The sequence below is a fragment of the Heteronotia binoei genome, chromosome 1 (assembly GCF_032191835.1).
Source record: "Heteronotia binoei isolate CCM8104 ecotype False Entrance Well chromosome 1, APGP_CSIRO_Hbin_v1, whole genome shotgun sequence".
NCBI lineage: Eukaryota > Metazoa > Chordata > Lepidosauria > Squamata > Gekkonidae > Heteronotia > Heteronotia binoei.
Window position 1 is genome coordinate 172707316 of NC_083223.1, and position 13065 is coordinate 172720380.

Consider the following 13065-nt stretch of genomic DNA (forward strand, 5'->3'; position numbering starts at 1 on the left):
TACCCCTCCTGAACCCTATCTGCTCCTGGCCCAAATCAGTTAAGGCATCTAGCAAATACAAAGAGTATAATTTGCCCAAGCAAGATAATAAACTAATTGAACTATAGCATATTGGGTCCAAGTGTCAACCCTTTTTAGATCAGAACTATTATTGTGTGCCTCCAAAATTTTGGGATGACTCCAGACATATTTATTTGCAAAAACAGCAGAGAAAGGTTCTCTGCCTACCTATATGGATTTAATTTGAACAATTTGTTTGGGATAAGGTCTGCTCCAGGGGCCTACCCTGAACTGAGGTGATGGCTCAAGCCTTCAACTAGAGAAGAGGTCACCTGAGGCTAGTGAAGAAGAGGGTCGTCACGTTCAAGTACCTCAGAAGTAAAAAGTTCACTATGAGTAGCAAACAGGTTTTTAAAATACGACTCCCAGACTTTTGGATGATTACAGAAGGGAATGCTGCTATGCATTCTTGGGCCTATATTAATAATTGCCCAAAATGCCGCATTGTCATAAATTCTCATTGTTATGCTTTATTAGATCTCTGTTGTATCTCTTAAGAGGTAAGAATTCTCTCAGAACTGGTATGGTATTATTGTTCTTTAGCTCTCATGTTTTCAGTGTAGTCATTTTTTGATAAACCTGCACCCTTTGTCAGACCATGTACCAGGATTCTTGGGGGCCAGTGGCCTCACAAAAGGAGTACTATCAGGCATAATTTTAGAGTACAAGGGCTTCAAGCGGAACAATAGCCTATATATACAAAATAGTGAGAGAATTCTTCTCTCAGACCCAATAAATGATCTCCATAAAGATTACACTTCTGGGGAGGCCATCACATCTTGTGCCAGGCAAGCAGTGTTGTCATTCCAGTGGATACGACATAGAGAGTTTGGATTCTGGGATATACAGTCTTGCCTGATTACAGAGAGTTTTACATAAGACGTATTCAAGTACAAAACAACGGAGAAATGATCACTGCCCCAAAAGAATGAAACTTCCAGGAAGCTGACGTGAGCAGAGAAGCACTGTATCTAAAGAAGTATGATTGCACATGAAAACTTATACCTTTGAAAAAAAAACATAGTTGGTCTTAAAAGTGCCACCTGACTTAAATTTTGTTCTAGTGAAATAATGTATAACATTAGCCCCCTTGAAGCTCAAGGAAGTATAATCCCTACTTCAATAAATTCTCTGGTGGTCATTCAAAGTTACTAAATTCCTTTGGACAGCAAAAGTGGCCAACGTCAAGCCATTGGCATTTTTTACAACATCTTTTGATGACTGACAAAACTACCAGGGACTAAGCAAATTTTAATTGTTAGGACCATAAAGGTTTTTTTATTCAGTTATCATTGTCAGACCCTATTTCTGCATTAAAATTACCCACTAGAAGGAGTGGACTGTTTGGGAAGTTGCTTTTCATTTTATTGAACAGGGGGCCAGTTTGGTTTAGTGGTTAAGTGCATGGACTCTTATCTGGGAAAACTGGGTTTGATTCCCCACTCCTCCACTGCTGGAATGGCCTTGGGTTAGCCATAGCTCTGGCAGAGGTTGTCCTGTGAGAGCCCTCTCAGCCCCACCCACTTTACAGGGTGTCTGTTGTGGGGGAAGAAGATATAGGAGATTGTAAGCCGCTCTGAGTCTCTGATTCAGAGAGAAGGGCACGGGGTATAAATCTGCAATTCTTCTATTTTCAACAGGGCTCAGTTATCATTCAATTCATTTGAAGTTGCAGGTGGCATATATACTGTGAATAAAATTATTGACTAGGACCCCAGTGTTAACTGCTAAAGTAAAATCCTGTGCCATAATAATTTCAAAATCATGGATGGGCAATGCCATAGAAATTAGACATGCTAGCCCTCCCCGCTGTCAAAGGGCCTTTTGACACACTCTGAAAGAAAGCGAAGTAACCAGGTAATATATTTCCTTCATCCAGGTTTCCTGAAAAAATATAATAGTGAAAGTGAATAAGAATGTCTTAGTATCCTCATAGGAAACCTTGACAGACCAGCTTGCCACATTCTAGTTTAAGAATATGGTGGAAGGAGATAGTTAAGCTGAGGGCTGGGTATTTTTATTTTATTTTATTTTATTGTATTTGACTTATATCCCACAATTCCTGTTAAGCTGGCTCAGGGTGGCACCATCAGAAAATTAAAAACAGTTAAGAATAAGTTAAAATTGCAAAGAATAATTACAATTAAAACAACTAAAATATAGACCTAGACTTGGAAAACTCTGCCTCAGCAGTAGTGACCCATTGGTCCAGTTCCCAAGATAGCTAGAATTTACATATTTGCAAATTAGATCTAAAACCTTCCAGTCTTTTTGCACATTCACACATCCCAAGGTAGGATGTTGATGTTCAAATTCAAGCACTGTCCATTGGAACAACTATGAAATCTCTTTGATTGTGTTGCATTTAAAGCAATCTTATTGTCTCTTTATAACTGCTGAAAATCAATTTATTAGCTATTGTCCTTTTTTTTTGTTTTACTCCCTCATATGTTTGTCTCACTTATTTGTGGTGGTTTCCTTTGGTTTCAGATGCGAATGTCTCTCTGGTTTATGTGGTATTCCAAAATGTGAGGCGGGCTACATCCCTCAAATAGTGTCACGTGGAGATGGAACTCCTGGCAAGTGCTGTGATGTTTTTGAATGTGTCAATGGTATGTGACCTTTGTAGTGTATTTGGAATGAAAATAAATGTAAATAAATAACTTGTTAATCAGTATAACCATAAGAAGATCTCAAGTAACAGTGATATAGAAGCTGCTGTGGAAGAAGAAGCAGAAATGTTTATTGTTTATAGCCAAAGCCATCACAATAGAAAATTAAGAACTTAATGATTAAAAAAAGACTAAAAGCATCATAAAAAGAAATCAGTTACAAGATAAGATATAGAAGCAAGTAATATTGATTTGCAGAAATACAATTACCATTAGGCTCAACCAGAAGCTACTATGGGATAATATATATATAAAGATATAGCTAGATAGAGTAGCCACCAGTATTAATATTAAAACCAATTTATTGTGGTCCTCCTATCTTGCTTGCATCTTAAATTTAATATTTAATTCAGAAGAACACAACACGATACTTAAGTGCCCTAAAGAAAACATGGTGCCTATAGCTTTTGTTAATGGGGGAAGGGATTATTTACCTTAAAAAAAAAGCAATTCTGTATGTGATATGAAGTTTGACCTAGAAGCTACTTAAAACATCTGAGATATGGGATTGGATCCTACCAAGTTCTCTGGTGGTTCCAGGAGTGGGACGGTCCTTCACTAATGGGTATAGGTTCCTTCTCTCGAACAGGGTCAGTTCTTTCAGTCAATCCAGCAAGGGGAGTGGCCTGTTCCTTGGTAACTTCCCAGGCTCACTATTTGCTTGTGCAGGATATCCCTGGGCTTCCAACTTGGTGTCAGTGGAGAGTGAGGCACTGAAGGAGTTTGAAAGACAAACTAAAGAAAATTGCTTTAGCAATAGCATTTGTAGCTTATGTGACTCTTGACACTGTTCAACTGTCAGCTAGGGCCCTGACCTGCAGTGTGGCTGCCCGTTGAAACATCTGACTCAGGAACTGGGATGTGGATGCAGCAACACAAGCCAAGGTTTCAGCCGTTCCATTTTCAGGTATGAAACTCTTTGGAGATGACCTGGAGAGGTTTATCAAGGACAAAGGCAAAAAGAAGATGTTGCCTTCAAAGAAAAAAAGACACCAAGCGGAGGAAACATTACCAGTCCTTTTGAGACTCCAAAAAGTCTTTGAGAGCTTCCAGTTTCAAGACCTTCAAAGGTAAATGGCAGTCCAGAAGCCGTGAGTCCAAGTCCTATGCCAGAATGACGGATCAGGGAGTTAAGAGTATTCCAAAGAAAGGAGGATCCAATGACTGTATCGGCAACTCAGAGACACAGTGGATCAGAGGCCACTTATGCTACTTTGCAGACCAATGGAAACTATCAGTGATGGACAAATGCATGGTGGATACTGGGACATGCAGTTACTCACTAGAACAGGACTCCTTTCTGCCCCCGTGGTTTTGACGAGTTCCCAGAAAAAGAAATTGAGTGCACAGAAAAGGAAAAAGAACACTCACTGATGTTGAAAGCCATTCAACACTTGATGGACATAGGGGCTATAGAGGAGTCAAGGAGTTTATTCTATCCTCTTTATGGTCCCAAAAAAGAATGCAGACGTCAGGGCAATTCTGGATCTGTAAAGGTGCTAAACAAGTTTGTCAAAACTAGAAAGTTTCAGATGGAGATGCTGAAGTCATTTTAGCCATTCAGTCTCAAAATTACCTGACAACTGTAGATCTCTCAGAGGCTTATTTACATATACTGATTTGAGATACTGACTGGAAGTTCATTCATTTCGCCTAAGATGGGAAACATTATCAATATCAAGCACTGCCTTTGGACTCGAATTGTATCCATGAGTCTTCACAAAAATTTTGGTTGCTCTCGTGGGTCTCCTGCGATTACGGGTAGTGACTGTTCCCATATTTGGATGATGTCTCATCAAGGCACAATTTTATCAGCAGAGTCTGGATGTGAACAAGCTAACAGTAGTGACACTGCAGGAGCACGGTTTTGTAGTAAGTATGTTAAAGAGCAATCTGTTACTAGTACAGTGACTGCTGCACCTGTGCATACAGATAGATACTTAATTGGACAGAGTGTTTTTGATGGCCAAGAAGAGGCAAGTGAAACTGTGATCATTGGTGGAGGAAGTTCTGTCTTCACTGAGGGTCCAGGTGATGGTGTTAGCAAGACTACTAGGTGTGATGGTGTCATGTCAAGATGTGCTGCCTTGGGCATAGCTTCATGCTCGGCCATTGCAAAGATTCTTGTATCCTTTTCAACATGGCATCGCCAACAAAATCTACAAGTTGGTAAAACTATCAACAGAATTGCTTCTTCAACTCTAGTAGTGGTCAGCTCCCTCACGGTTTCTTCAGGGAGTGCCATTGTGAAATCCACAGAGAATAGTTGTGACCACAGATGCCAAGCTGGCAGGGTGGGGAGCACACTCTCAGGGACAGATGACCCAAGGTGCATGGTCCCAGGAAGAAGCTTGTTGGAGTATAATTGTTTTTGGAGTTTTGGGCCATTCATCTGGGTCTGATGCATTTCGAGAAGTTCCTAACAGTTTCCATGTTAGTCAAGACAGACAATGTGACAGAAAAAGCCTATGTGAACTGGCAAGGGGGAGACCAGAGTTCATGCCCTGCATGCACCAAGAGGCCAGCTCTCTGATAACATGGGCCAAGCCAAGGATGTTGTCATTGAAAGTGGTCCATGAAGCAGGCACAGACAACATCCTGGCCAACTGACTGAGCAGGCAGACACTGGATCAGATGGAGTGGACAGGTCAATCTTCCGTAAGCTTTGTCAGAGCTATAGCAGGATGGAGGTGGACTCATTCACAACATCAGCAAGCCATCAAGTGCCAAGGTTCTTTGCAAGACAAAGAGATGAACAGGCAGAGGGGATCAACGCACTCAAATGCAGTTGGCTGAAGGGTCTTCTGTATGCTTTTCCTCCACTGGTTAATTCCATGAGTCATACAAAAATTTCTGGAACAGAAAGTAGAGTTGGTTCTCATAGCACCCTTTTGGAATGAAGGGCCTGGTTTCAGGACTTGCTGAGGCTATCAAGGGGGACACCCTGGCAATTGCCAGTAACCAGGGACTTCTTAAGATAAGGGGTAATATGCAACCCTCAACTGGACCTCCTTCAGTTAGCAGCCTGGAGGTTGAGCAAGCTCAACTAGAGGGTTTGAGTTACTCCTAAAAAGTAATTGACACAATGTAGCCTCTAGGAAGGGGTCAGTTAACAGAGTGTACAATAATACGTGAAAGGTTTTTCATACATGGTGTCTGGGAAAGGGGTGGGACCCTTTAACAGCGCATCCTACTCTTTGTACAGGAGAGTTTGGATAAAGGTTTGTCCACCAATACCTTAAGGAGACAAGTAGCAGCCATTTCAGCTGTTAGGGAGACAGGTAAAGGGAGGTCCTTAAACTCACATCTGCATGTCAAGCTGTTTCTGAGAGGTACTTCTTCGTTTAACCCACCAGTATCAGAATTGAAGGCTCTGTTGGTAGAAAAAGAGCATTGAATTTTTCATGTTGACGGTAGTATTGAGACCCGATCCCACTTTAATTCCAAAGTAAACTTGTTGGAATGAACCACACAACACGCGTGTTGAGGAGAAAATGCTTCTGCCTTGTCTCTCTGAGCAAGGGTTTATTTATCTCTGCCTCAGTTGCGCCAGAAATAAACCAGCTTACAGCATCAAACAGACAAAAGCACTAACCGGAAGACATACCCCCCTTTACCATGAGGTCGTGTCTGCCTAGTCTACAGAAACTAATACCAGCTCAGCAGTTGTCAAGAATACATGTGTCAGCAAAAGGAAGCGTGAATACGAGTGTAAGATGTCTGCACCCTTTTAGCCTTTCAGACACAACGTGGGTGGCTCAGGCTGATATGCCAAATGCGTGATCCACCCACATTTCTGTCTTCAGGCTTTGAGGGGTCTGGGGGCTCAAGCGCGTGAGCCCCACATAAACTGTTTTTCACGGGTCCCAGGATATTGTCCTTCCTTCTTTTTGCCCTTATCCACAGCATGAGAAAGAGAAAGAGTGGCATTGCCTGGATGTTAAACAAGCTCTCAGTTTCTATATTGAGAGAACTAAGGTATATAGAAAAGCTGATGCTCTGTTTGTTTCATTTAACTCTTCTTCTTTGGGGAAGCCATTCCGATCCTGGAGGCATATTTCTTGTGTATTTCCCATTAGTAAGGGACCGTCCCACTCCAGGAACCACCAGAGAACGGAAAATTAGAAGCACTTATGGTTAAGCTTCCTTCTTGGTGGTTCTGGAGTGGGACGGTCCAGCCTGTCCAGCAGTTGATGGCTTCCTAGCTGTTAGAAAACTCATACCGACATTATGTACCCTTGGGGGTTTGGCTTGATTTGATATTTCTGCTGTTAACTGGCACGAGGTGTCAAGTTACATTTCAAAGATTTCTGTAAGTTATTCTTATTAAAACCTTTGGTTCCATTGTCATTCTCTGGATGGTGTGTTGTTTTCCCTTCAGAGATCTTTTCCTTTTAGGGGAACCTTCATGGGGGACACATGGCTTGGTTATGACTGGGGAGTTCCCAAGGGACAGGCTACTCCCCTCACTGGATCAGTTGAATGAACTGACCCTGTTCCGGAGGAGGAGCCTGTACCCATCAGTGAAGGACTGTCCCACTCCAGAACCACCGAGAAGGAAACTTCACGGTAAGTACTTCCAATCTTCTGTTTCATACTGGTGAAAGAGGAAGGAGGAGCACTTTTTGATGACATCAAGACTATGCGGGGGCAGGGGGAGAGTCTGTGTGGTGTAGTGGTTAAGAGTGCAGGCTCCAATCTGGAGAACTGGGTTTGATTCTCTACTTCTTCATATGAAGCCAGCTGGGTGACCTTGGGCCAGTCACAGTTCTCTCAGAGCTCTCTCAGCCCCAGCTAAGTGAGGCAGGCATGCTCAGTCTCCCTTCATTAGATCTGGCCCAGTGCCCAAACTACAGGCTTGTAATCAGGCAGGGGTTTGGGGAGATTTTTTTGCTGAGGGGGCATTTATTTTGCTTGTGGGGTTTCCATTATGTGCCTGTAAACTGCCATGCTTATACTTCTAAGTAATAATAAGACAAGCATTTCAGGTTTGTTACAAAGATGCTCACCATTACAGAGCTTGAAGTGCTGGTGAGGTATAAAATGCATTGGCAGGACTATTTTGAATTAGACAAGTTATAAGACAAGTGTTTCAGGTTGATTACAAAGATGCCTCACCATTACAGAACTTGCTTGCCATTCTACCTTTTTTAGCCCATTCAACAGAGTTGAAGGTGCAAAATGAGAAAAATAATTTTAAAAACTCAGTGAAAACAGCACTCTCTTTACTGTTAAATGCAGACATCCCCTTCTCCTCCACCAAGAAAAACAGTGACTGTAAGGCAGGCAGCTAAGCTTCATGCTTACACAAACATCCCCTCCCCCCCCAAAAAAAACCAGTGAAAAAATCACTCACTCACCAGCAGATAGATCCAGGTTATTTTGGATCATATCACTGGGAGGAAGGGAGGAGGACTCAGACTCTCAGAATAGAGAGAATGACTATATGACTCCATCCCCAATTCCCACCCCCACCCTCCAGCAGTATTGCCACATTAAAAAGACTAAAATTTGCCTCCAGTCAGTGGCATTTTTAAGACCAACAAAGTTATTAACTTTCAAACACCATTAATGAAACTGTAAAGCAGGCAGCTAAGCTTCATGTTTACACACACAAATACAACCCCAAACAGTAAAATCATGACACAGACTCCAGAGCAGATCTGGAGTACTCAGTCTCAAAGGAAGAGGACCGTGAGAAACTGGAAGAACTAAGCAGAGGTCTCTAATGGTGCAGTGTTGCTGCACTGTCGATTGGAACAAATATGAAATCTCTTTTACTGTGTTACATTTAAAGCAATCTTATTGTCTCTTTATAACTGCTGAAAATCAGTTTGCTAGCTATTGTCCTTTTTTTGCTTTACTCCCTCATGTGTTTGTCTCACTTATTTGTGGTGGTTTCCTTTGGTTCCAGATGTGAGTGTCTCTCTGGTTTATGTGGTATTCCAAAATGTGAGGTGGGCTACAGCCCCCAAATAGTCCCCCCCCCCCCCCCGGTGGACTCAGGCTGTCTCAAAGGAAGACCATGGGAATTTGAGAAACAGGACAAAGAGAGCTGTGTTTCTCGAAAGCTTATGCTATAGTAAAAGTCGTTAGTCTTAAAGGTGCTACTGTACTGTTTACTACTTTTCAACAACACAGCTAACTCCTCAGGAAGAAATAAGCAGAGCTGTCATGGCCACTAAAAATCCTTCTCTCCTTCCTCCTTCTGGCTAGAAGGAGATCGCTACAGCTGAGCAGCTAGCTACAGGCAGCATCCAGGTGATAGCAATATGAAAGGGGGAGATTGGGGTGGGCATGCCCCCAAATCAAAAGGGGCAACCACCAAATTGATAGGGGACACTGTCTGCACTGCCCCAGTGCTGATTATGGCCTTGCCAAGCCGCCTGCAAAAGCTGTAACAAGTGTACGTACCAAATCTGAATACACAATTGTAGAGCATCACAACTGAAGGAGGGGTGACGAGACAAGTTCCCCAGCTGCAGCTCACTAAAAACCGGTGTGGGGGGGAGACACAATTGAAAACTTGGGCTTCTAAGTCCATTTGGAAGCTCCCATTTCTCCTAACTGCCCCAGGCATAGATTGGCTGCTCACATTGGAGCAGAAACCAATTTCCACTGTGGATGAGCCAAGACAGGAACTTGTTCCCTGGCCACAAAAACAGCCCTGGGTAAGTCCAAGACTTTTGCTTGCTCACAACCATAGCTGTTCTTTACGCATTGATCATTAAAAATATTTTTTAAAACTTGGCTTTGCATAGTTTATGAACCTTTGAAGCATGGGTACCTTTTTCCATCTCTTTGGGGAGGCCAGTTATATAAGAGAGGAGCTACCACTGAAAATGCCTGGATAGAAATAGTCCTCACTGTAATAGGTAATGAAATAATCAACAGACTCTCTATATGCAAGACAATCGAAACAGCCTAACAATGACACTGCTTGCATACTACAGCAGTTGCATTGGGCACTCCTCCTGGGTTTATTTATTACTTACTCTGTCACATTGATTGTGCCATTTCCTCATAAGACTCACAACCACCAGTGTTTGGGATGTGGCAACTTTATGGACTATTAAGAGATCGTTAACAGTAATATTAAGTTGTATATTTTAGTTATGGAAATAGGTCTTCTCATACTGGCTTTTTGTTGATCTCTTGTTCTGAATCTTGGTACAGATTCACTCTTTAGTTATAAAAGCTGACCCCTAATTGATATAGCCAAATACATCTATTGAAAAGTACCTTTTTTCTTTTTGCTGTTTCAGAAGTGAAGCCAGCCTGTATATATAATAGTGTGGAATATTATGATGGAGATATGTTTCGAATGGATGCTTGCCGTTTTTGTCGGTGCCAAGGTGGTGTCTCTATTTGTTTCTTAGCACAGTGTGGGGAACTACATTGTGAGAGATACTATGTACCAGAAGGAGAGTGCTGTCCAGTATGCGAAGGTAACTTTTTAAGAACCCACTGCTATGTTTATTTCATTTATGTGCAAATTGGGCCAGTCTTATCAGGATGTCATTTGCTTTTTATTGACACCACAATAATTTGATTAATAATGCAACACTCCTTATATTTCGCATAACAGTCTTTCCATAGAATCAGCCATGCTGTGCTGCAAGGGTAATATTAATAATAGAGTTCTTCTGTATAACAAACCATACAAAGATGTTTGTAATGTATATAGTTTTATTCTTAACACTGCAATATTGCTATTGTATGAATACCAATGTAATATTTCTGATGTTGTCCTACCTACCCATCTCAATATTTTAAATGTAGCTGTGTTATCAACATTGCATACGTATAAGTACTGCAGCTGGATTCAATGATTTTTTTTTACTGCAGATTCAATTTCTCCAGTTAGTAACCCTGCTGGCTGTTATGCTAATGGCCAGATCCAAGCACATGGAGATCGCTGGAGGGAAGATGATTGCACTTTCTGCCAGTGTGTCAATGGAGAGTCCCACTGTGTTGCCACAGCCTGTGGACAGAGCTGCTTGAATCCTGTAAAAGTGCCTGGGGAATGCTGCCCAATGTGTGAAGGTCAGACATGGAAAAATCAAATGCTGTTCTTGGATAATAGACTTTTTATCTTGAACTCAGAATTATGGTGTTGATGTCGCTGTTAATGTCTAACATTTCTCCATGCATAAGTATGAAAAGGTTTTGAGGCACCCTCAACCGAACTCCAGAGTCGGAAATGGCTGGTGCTTGCACAGGGGGGACAACCTTTTTTTAGTACAAAGTTTGTTTTTAATTTCAAAAGTTGCCATTTCAGAAAATTGTAGTTATTGTTTTTCTGATATATTGATGCTTTGGCGCATCTTTTAAAAAAAAATAGGAAATAAGTTTCTTTGCAATATGATTCTAGCCCCCTTAGGCATCACATAGTATAAATTCCACAGCACCTTGTAGTCAGTATCACCAAAGGCAAACAGAGTCTGTGCTCTGAATGGGTGACGAAAGAAAACATACCTCTGCAGTTCCAGAAACTGGGCTGGTACTCCCTGTCCTGCTCCACTCCTGTCAGTTTCAGCACCACCTATAGTTCAGCAGCAAGAAGTTTTGCTTGGGTTTAGATGTGTGTTCCTGCATCTGTTGTGGTGTAACCAGTAAACTAACTTAAATGGATTGGGGCAAGAATATTAGACCCAGGTGCCTTCCACTGGAGCTGTGTTCATTGTTTCCCCAGTATCAGTTTTGTAAACCATTTTTCACATGTATACAGCATGCACACACAAAGTTACCAGATCTCGAAGCATGTTTTGTAGGGACGTTTATGAAAATGCAGTTTTAGTTCAGCTCTGGTTTGCACAGACTGTTGAATGATGTGGATAAAGTAGTAACTTTCAGTTCTCATAATTTAGTGGAGATAATCAAAAGATAGAAAGGTTGACCAAGAAGAAGAAGAGATTGGATTTATAACCCACCCGTCACTTGGAGGCTCAGAGTGGTTTACAATCTCCTTTCCCTTCCCCTCCCCACAACGGACACCCTGTGAAGTAGGTGCAGCTGAGAGAGCTCTTTCAAGAATTGCTCTTGAGAGAACAGCTCTTTCAAGAACTGTGACTGACCCAGGGTCACCCAGCAGCTGCATGTGGAGGAATGGAGAATCAAGCCTGGTTCTCCAGATTCTAGTCCTCCTCTCCTAACCATTACTCCAAATTGGCTAACCAAATAAGATACTAACTATAAACCCCAGCAAAGTCATAAGTAGCTGGGCAGGAAGGAAGCTGAAGTTGATTCCAGCAGGATCAAGGCTGAAGTACGTGGTGTCAGTTACAAGTCAGGGTCTCAGCTACCAAAATCCATCCAATGGTGAGTTGGACCAAGCCTGTAGGTGAATAGGTAGGAAGTCTGTTAAACTCTGATGGGAGCAGATAGCAAAGGTGATGTAGTAAGAATGCTGAAAAGGAAAAGATACTTAGAGAACAGCTTGAAAGCTGAGTAATGCAATCTGCTATCTGTCAACATACACACATTGTCAATCTATTAAACTATAGCAAAAACTTAAGGTGCAACAGAAAACACTATTCAGTTCTGGTAGAATATTCTTCCTAACTATTTCATGATTCCATTTGTGGCGAATCAGCAATTTTGTAGCACAAGTCTAATTACTGTTCTGAAGCTCTCATGCATCCTGTTGTGCTGCACATACTGCTTCCAGGGTGTTAAAATAGCAACAAAAATCTACTCTTGCATATAAGAATATATCAGAACACAAATTTAAAGGGATCCATCCATCCCTATACAAATGGTGATCTAGTGCCATTTACCAATACATCTTTAGTATTACAAGAAATATTGAAGTGATCTGGTTATAAACTCAGTGAAAACTATGTGTATTTCATCTACTGCCATGTTGACCTAACAAGTGGGGTGGGGAAGAATTCTTTTTTTATATGAATAGGAATTGCTAATAAGGGGGGCAAAAATTTTCTCCATTCCCTTGTCTGTACTTTTTTGCTTCAACTTTTTTGTCCCTGGCTCGTTGGAGCTGCATGTACAGAAAGATGCTTCCACCATTGGCTTGAAAAAAAGCAAGGGAGGGAAGATTTTGGCACCCCAACCCACATACTACTTTCCATGTTATAAATACATACCTTCTCTTGCTGCTTTATGTGAGAACTGTGCAGACACAGGAATAAAAGCATATAACCGTGCAGGGTATTGTATGGGTGAGGGAACAGTTTGAAAATCTCTACCTCTCAGGATTCTGCCAAGGGGTGGAGGGAGCTTTTTTTTGCTCCCAGCTGCCCTTTTGCACATTGGTTCCTCACCAGGCTGTTGTTTTTATCAGAGGTTTCCCCCCTCTTTTTCTTTTATGAAG

General features: G+C 41.7%; 1 protein-coding gene across 4 annotated transcripts in view; it reads left to right on the forward strand.

Moving 5' to 3' along the window:
• CRIM1 (cysteine rich transmembrane BMP regulator 1) overlaps nucleotides 1–13065 on the forward strand; it is a 318174-nt gene that overhangs the window by 170335 nt on the left and 134774 nt on the right. For all 4 annotated transcript variants that reach the window (XM_060244117.1, XM_060244134.1, XM_060244126.1 and 1 more), the window contains 3 exons: nucleotides 2551–2672; nucleotides 9998–10180; nucleotides 10581–10778. In XM_060244117.1, coding sequence (XP_060100100.1) covers nucleotides 2551–2672; nucleotides 9998–10180; nucleotides 10581–10778 — 503 coding nt within the window. The remainder of the gene's footprint in view (nucleotides 1–2550; nucleotides 2673–9997; nucleotides 10181–10580; nucleotides 10779–13065) is intronic.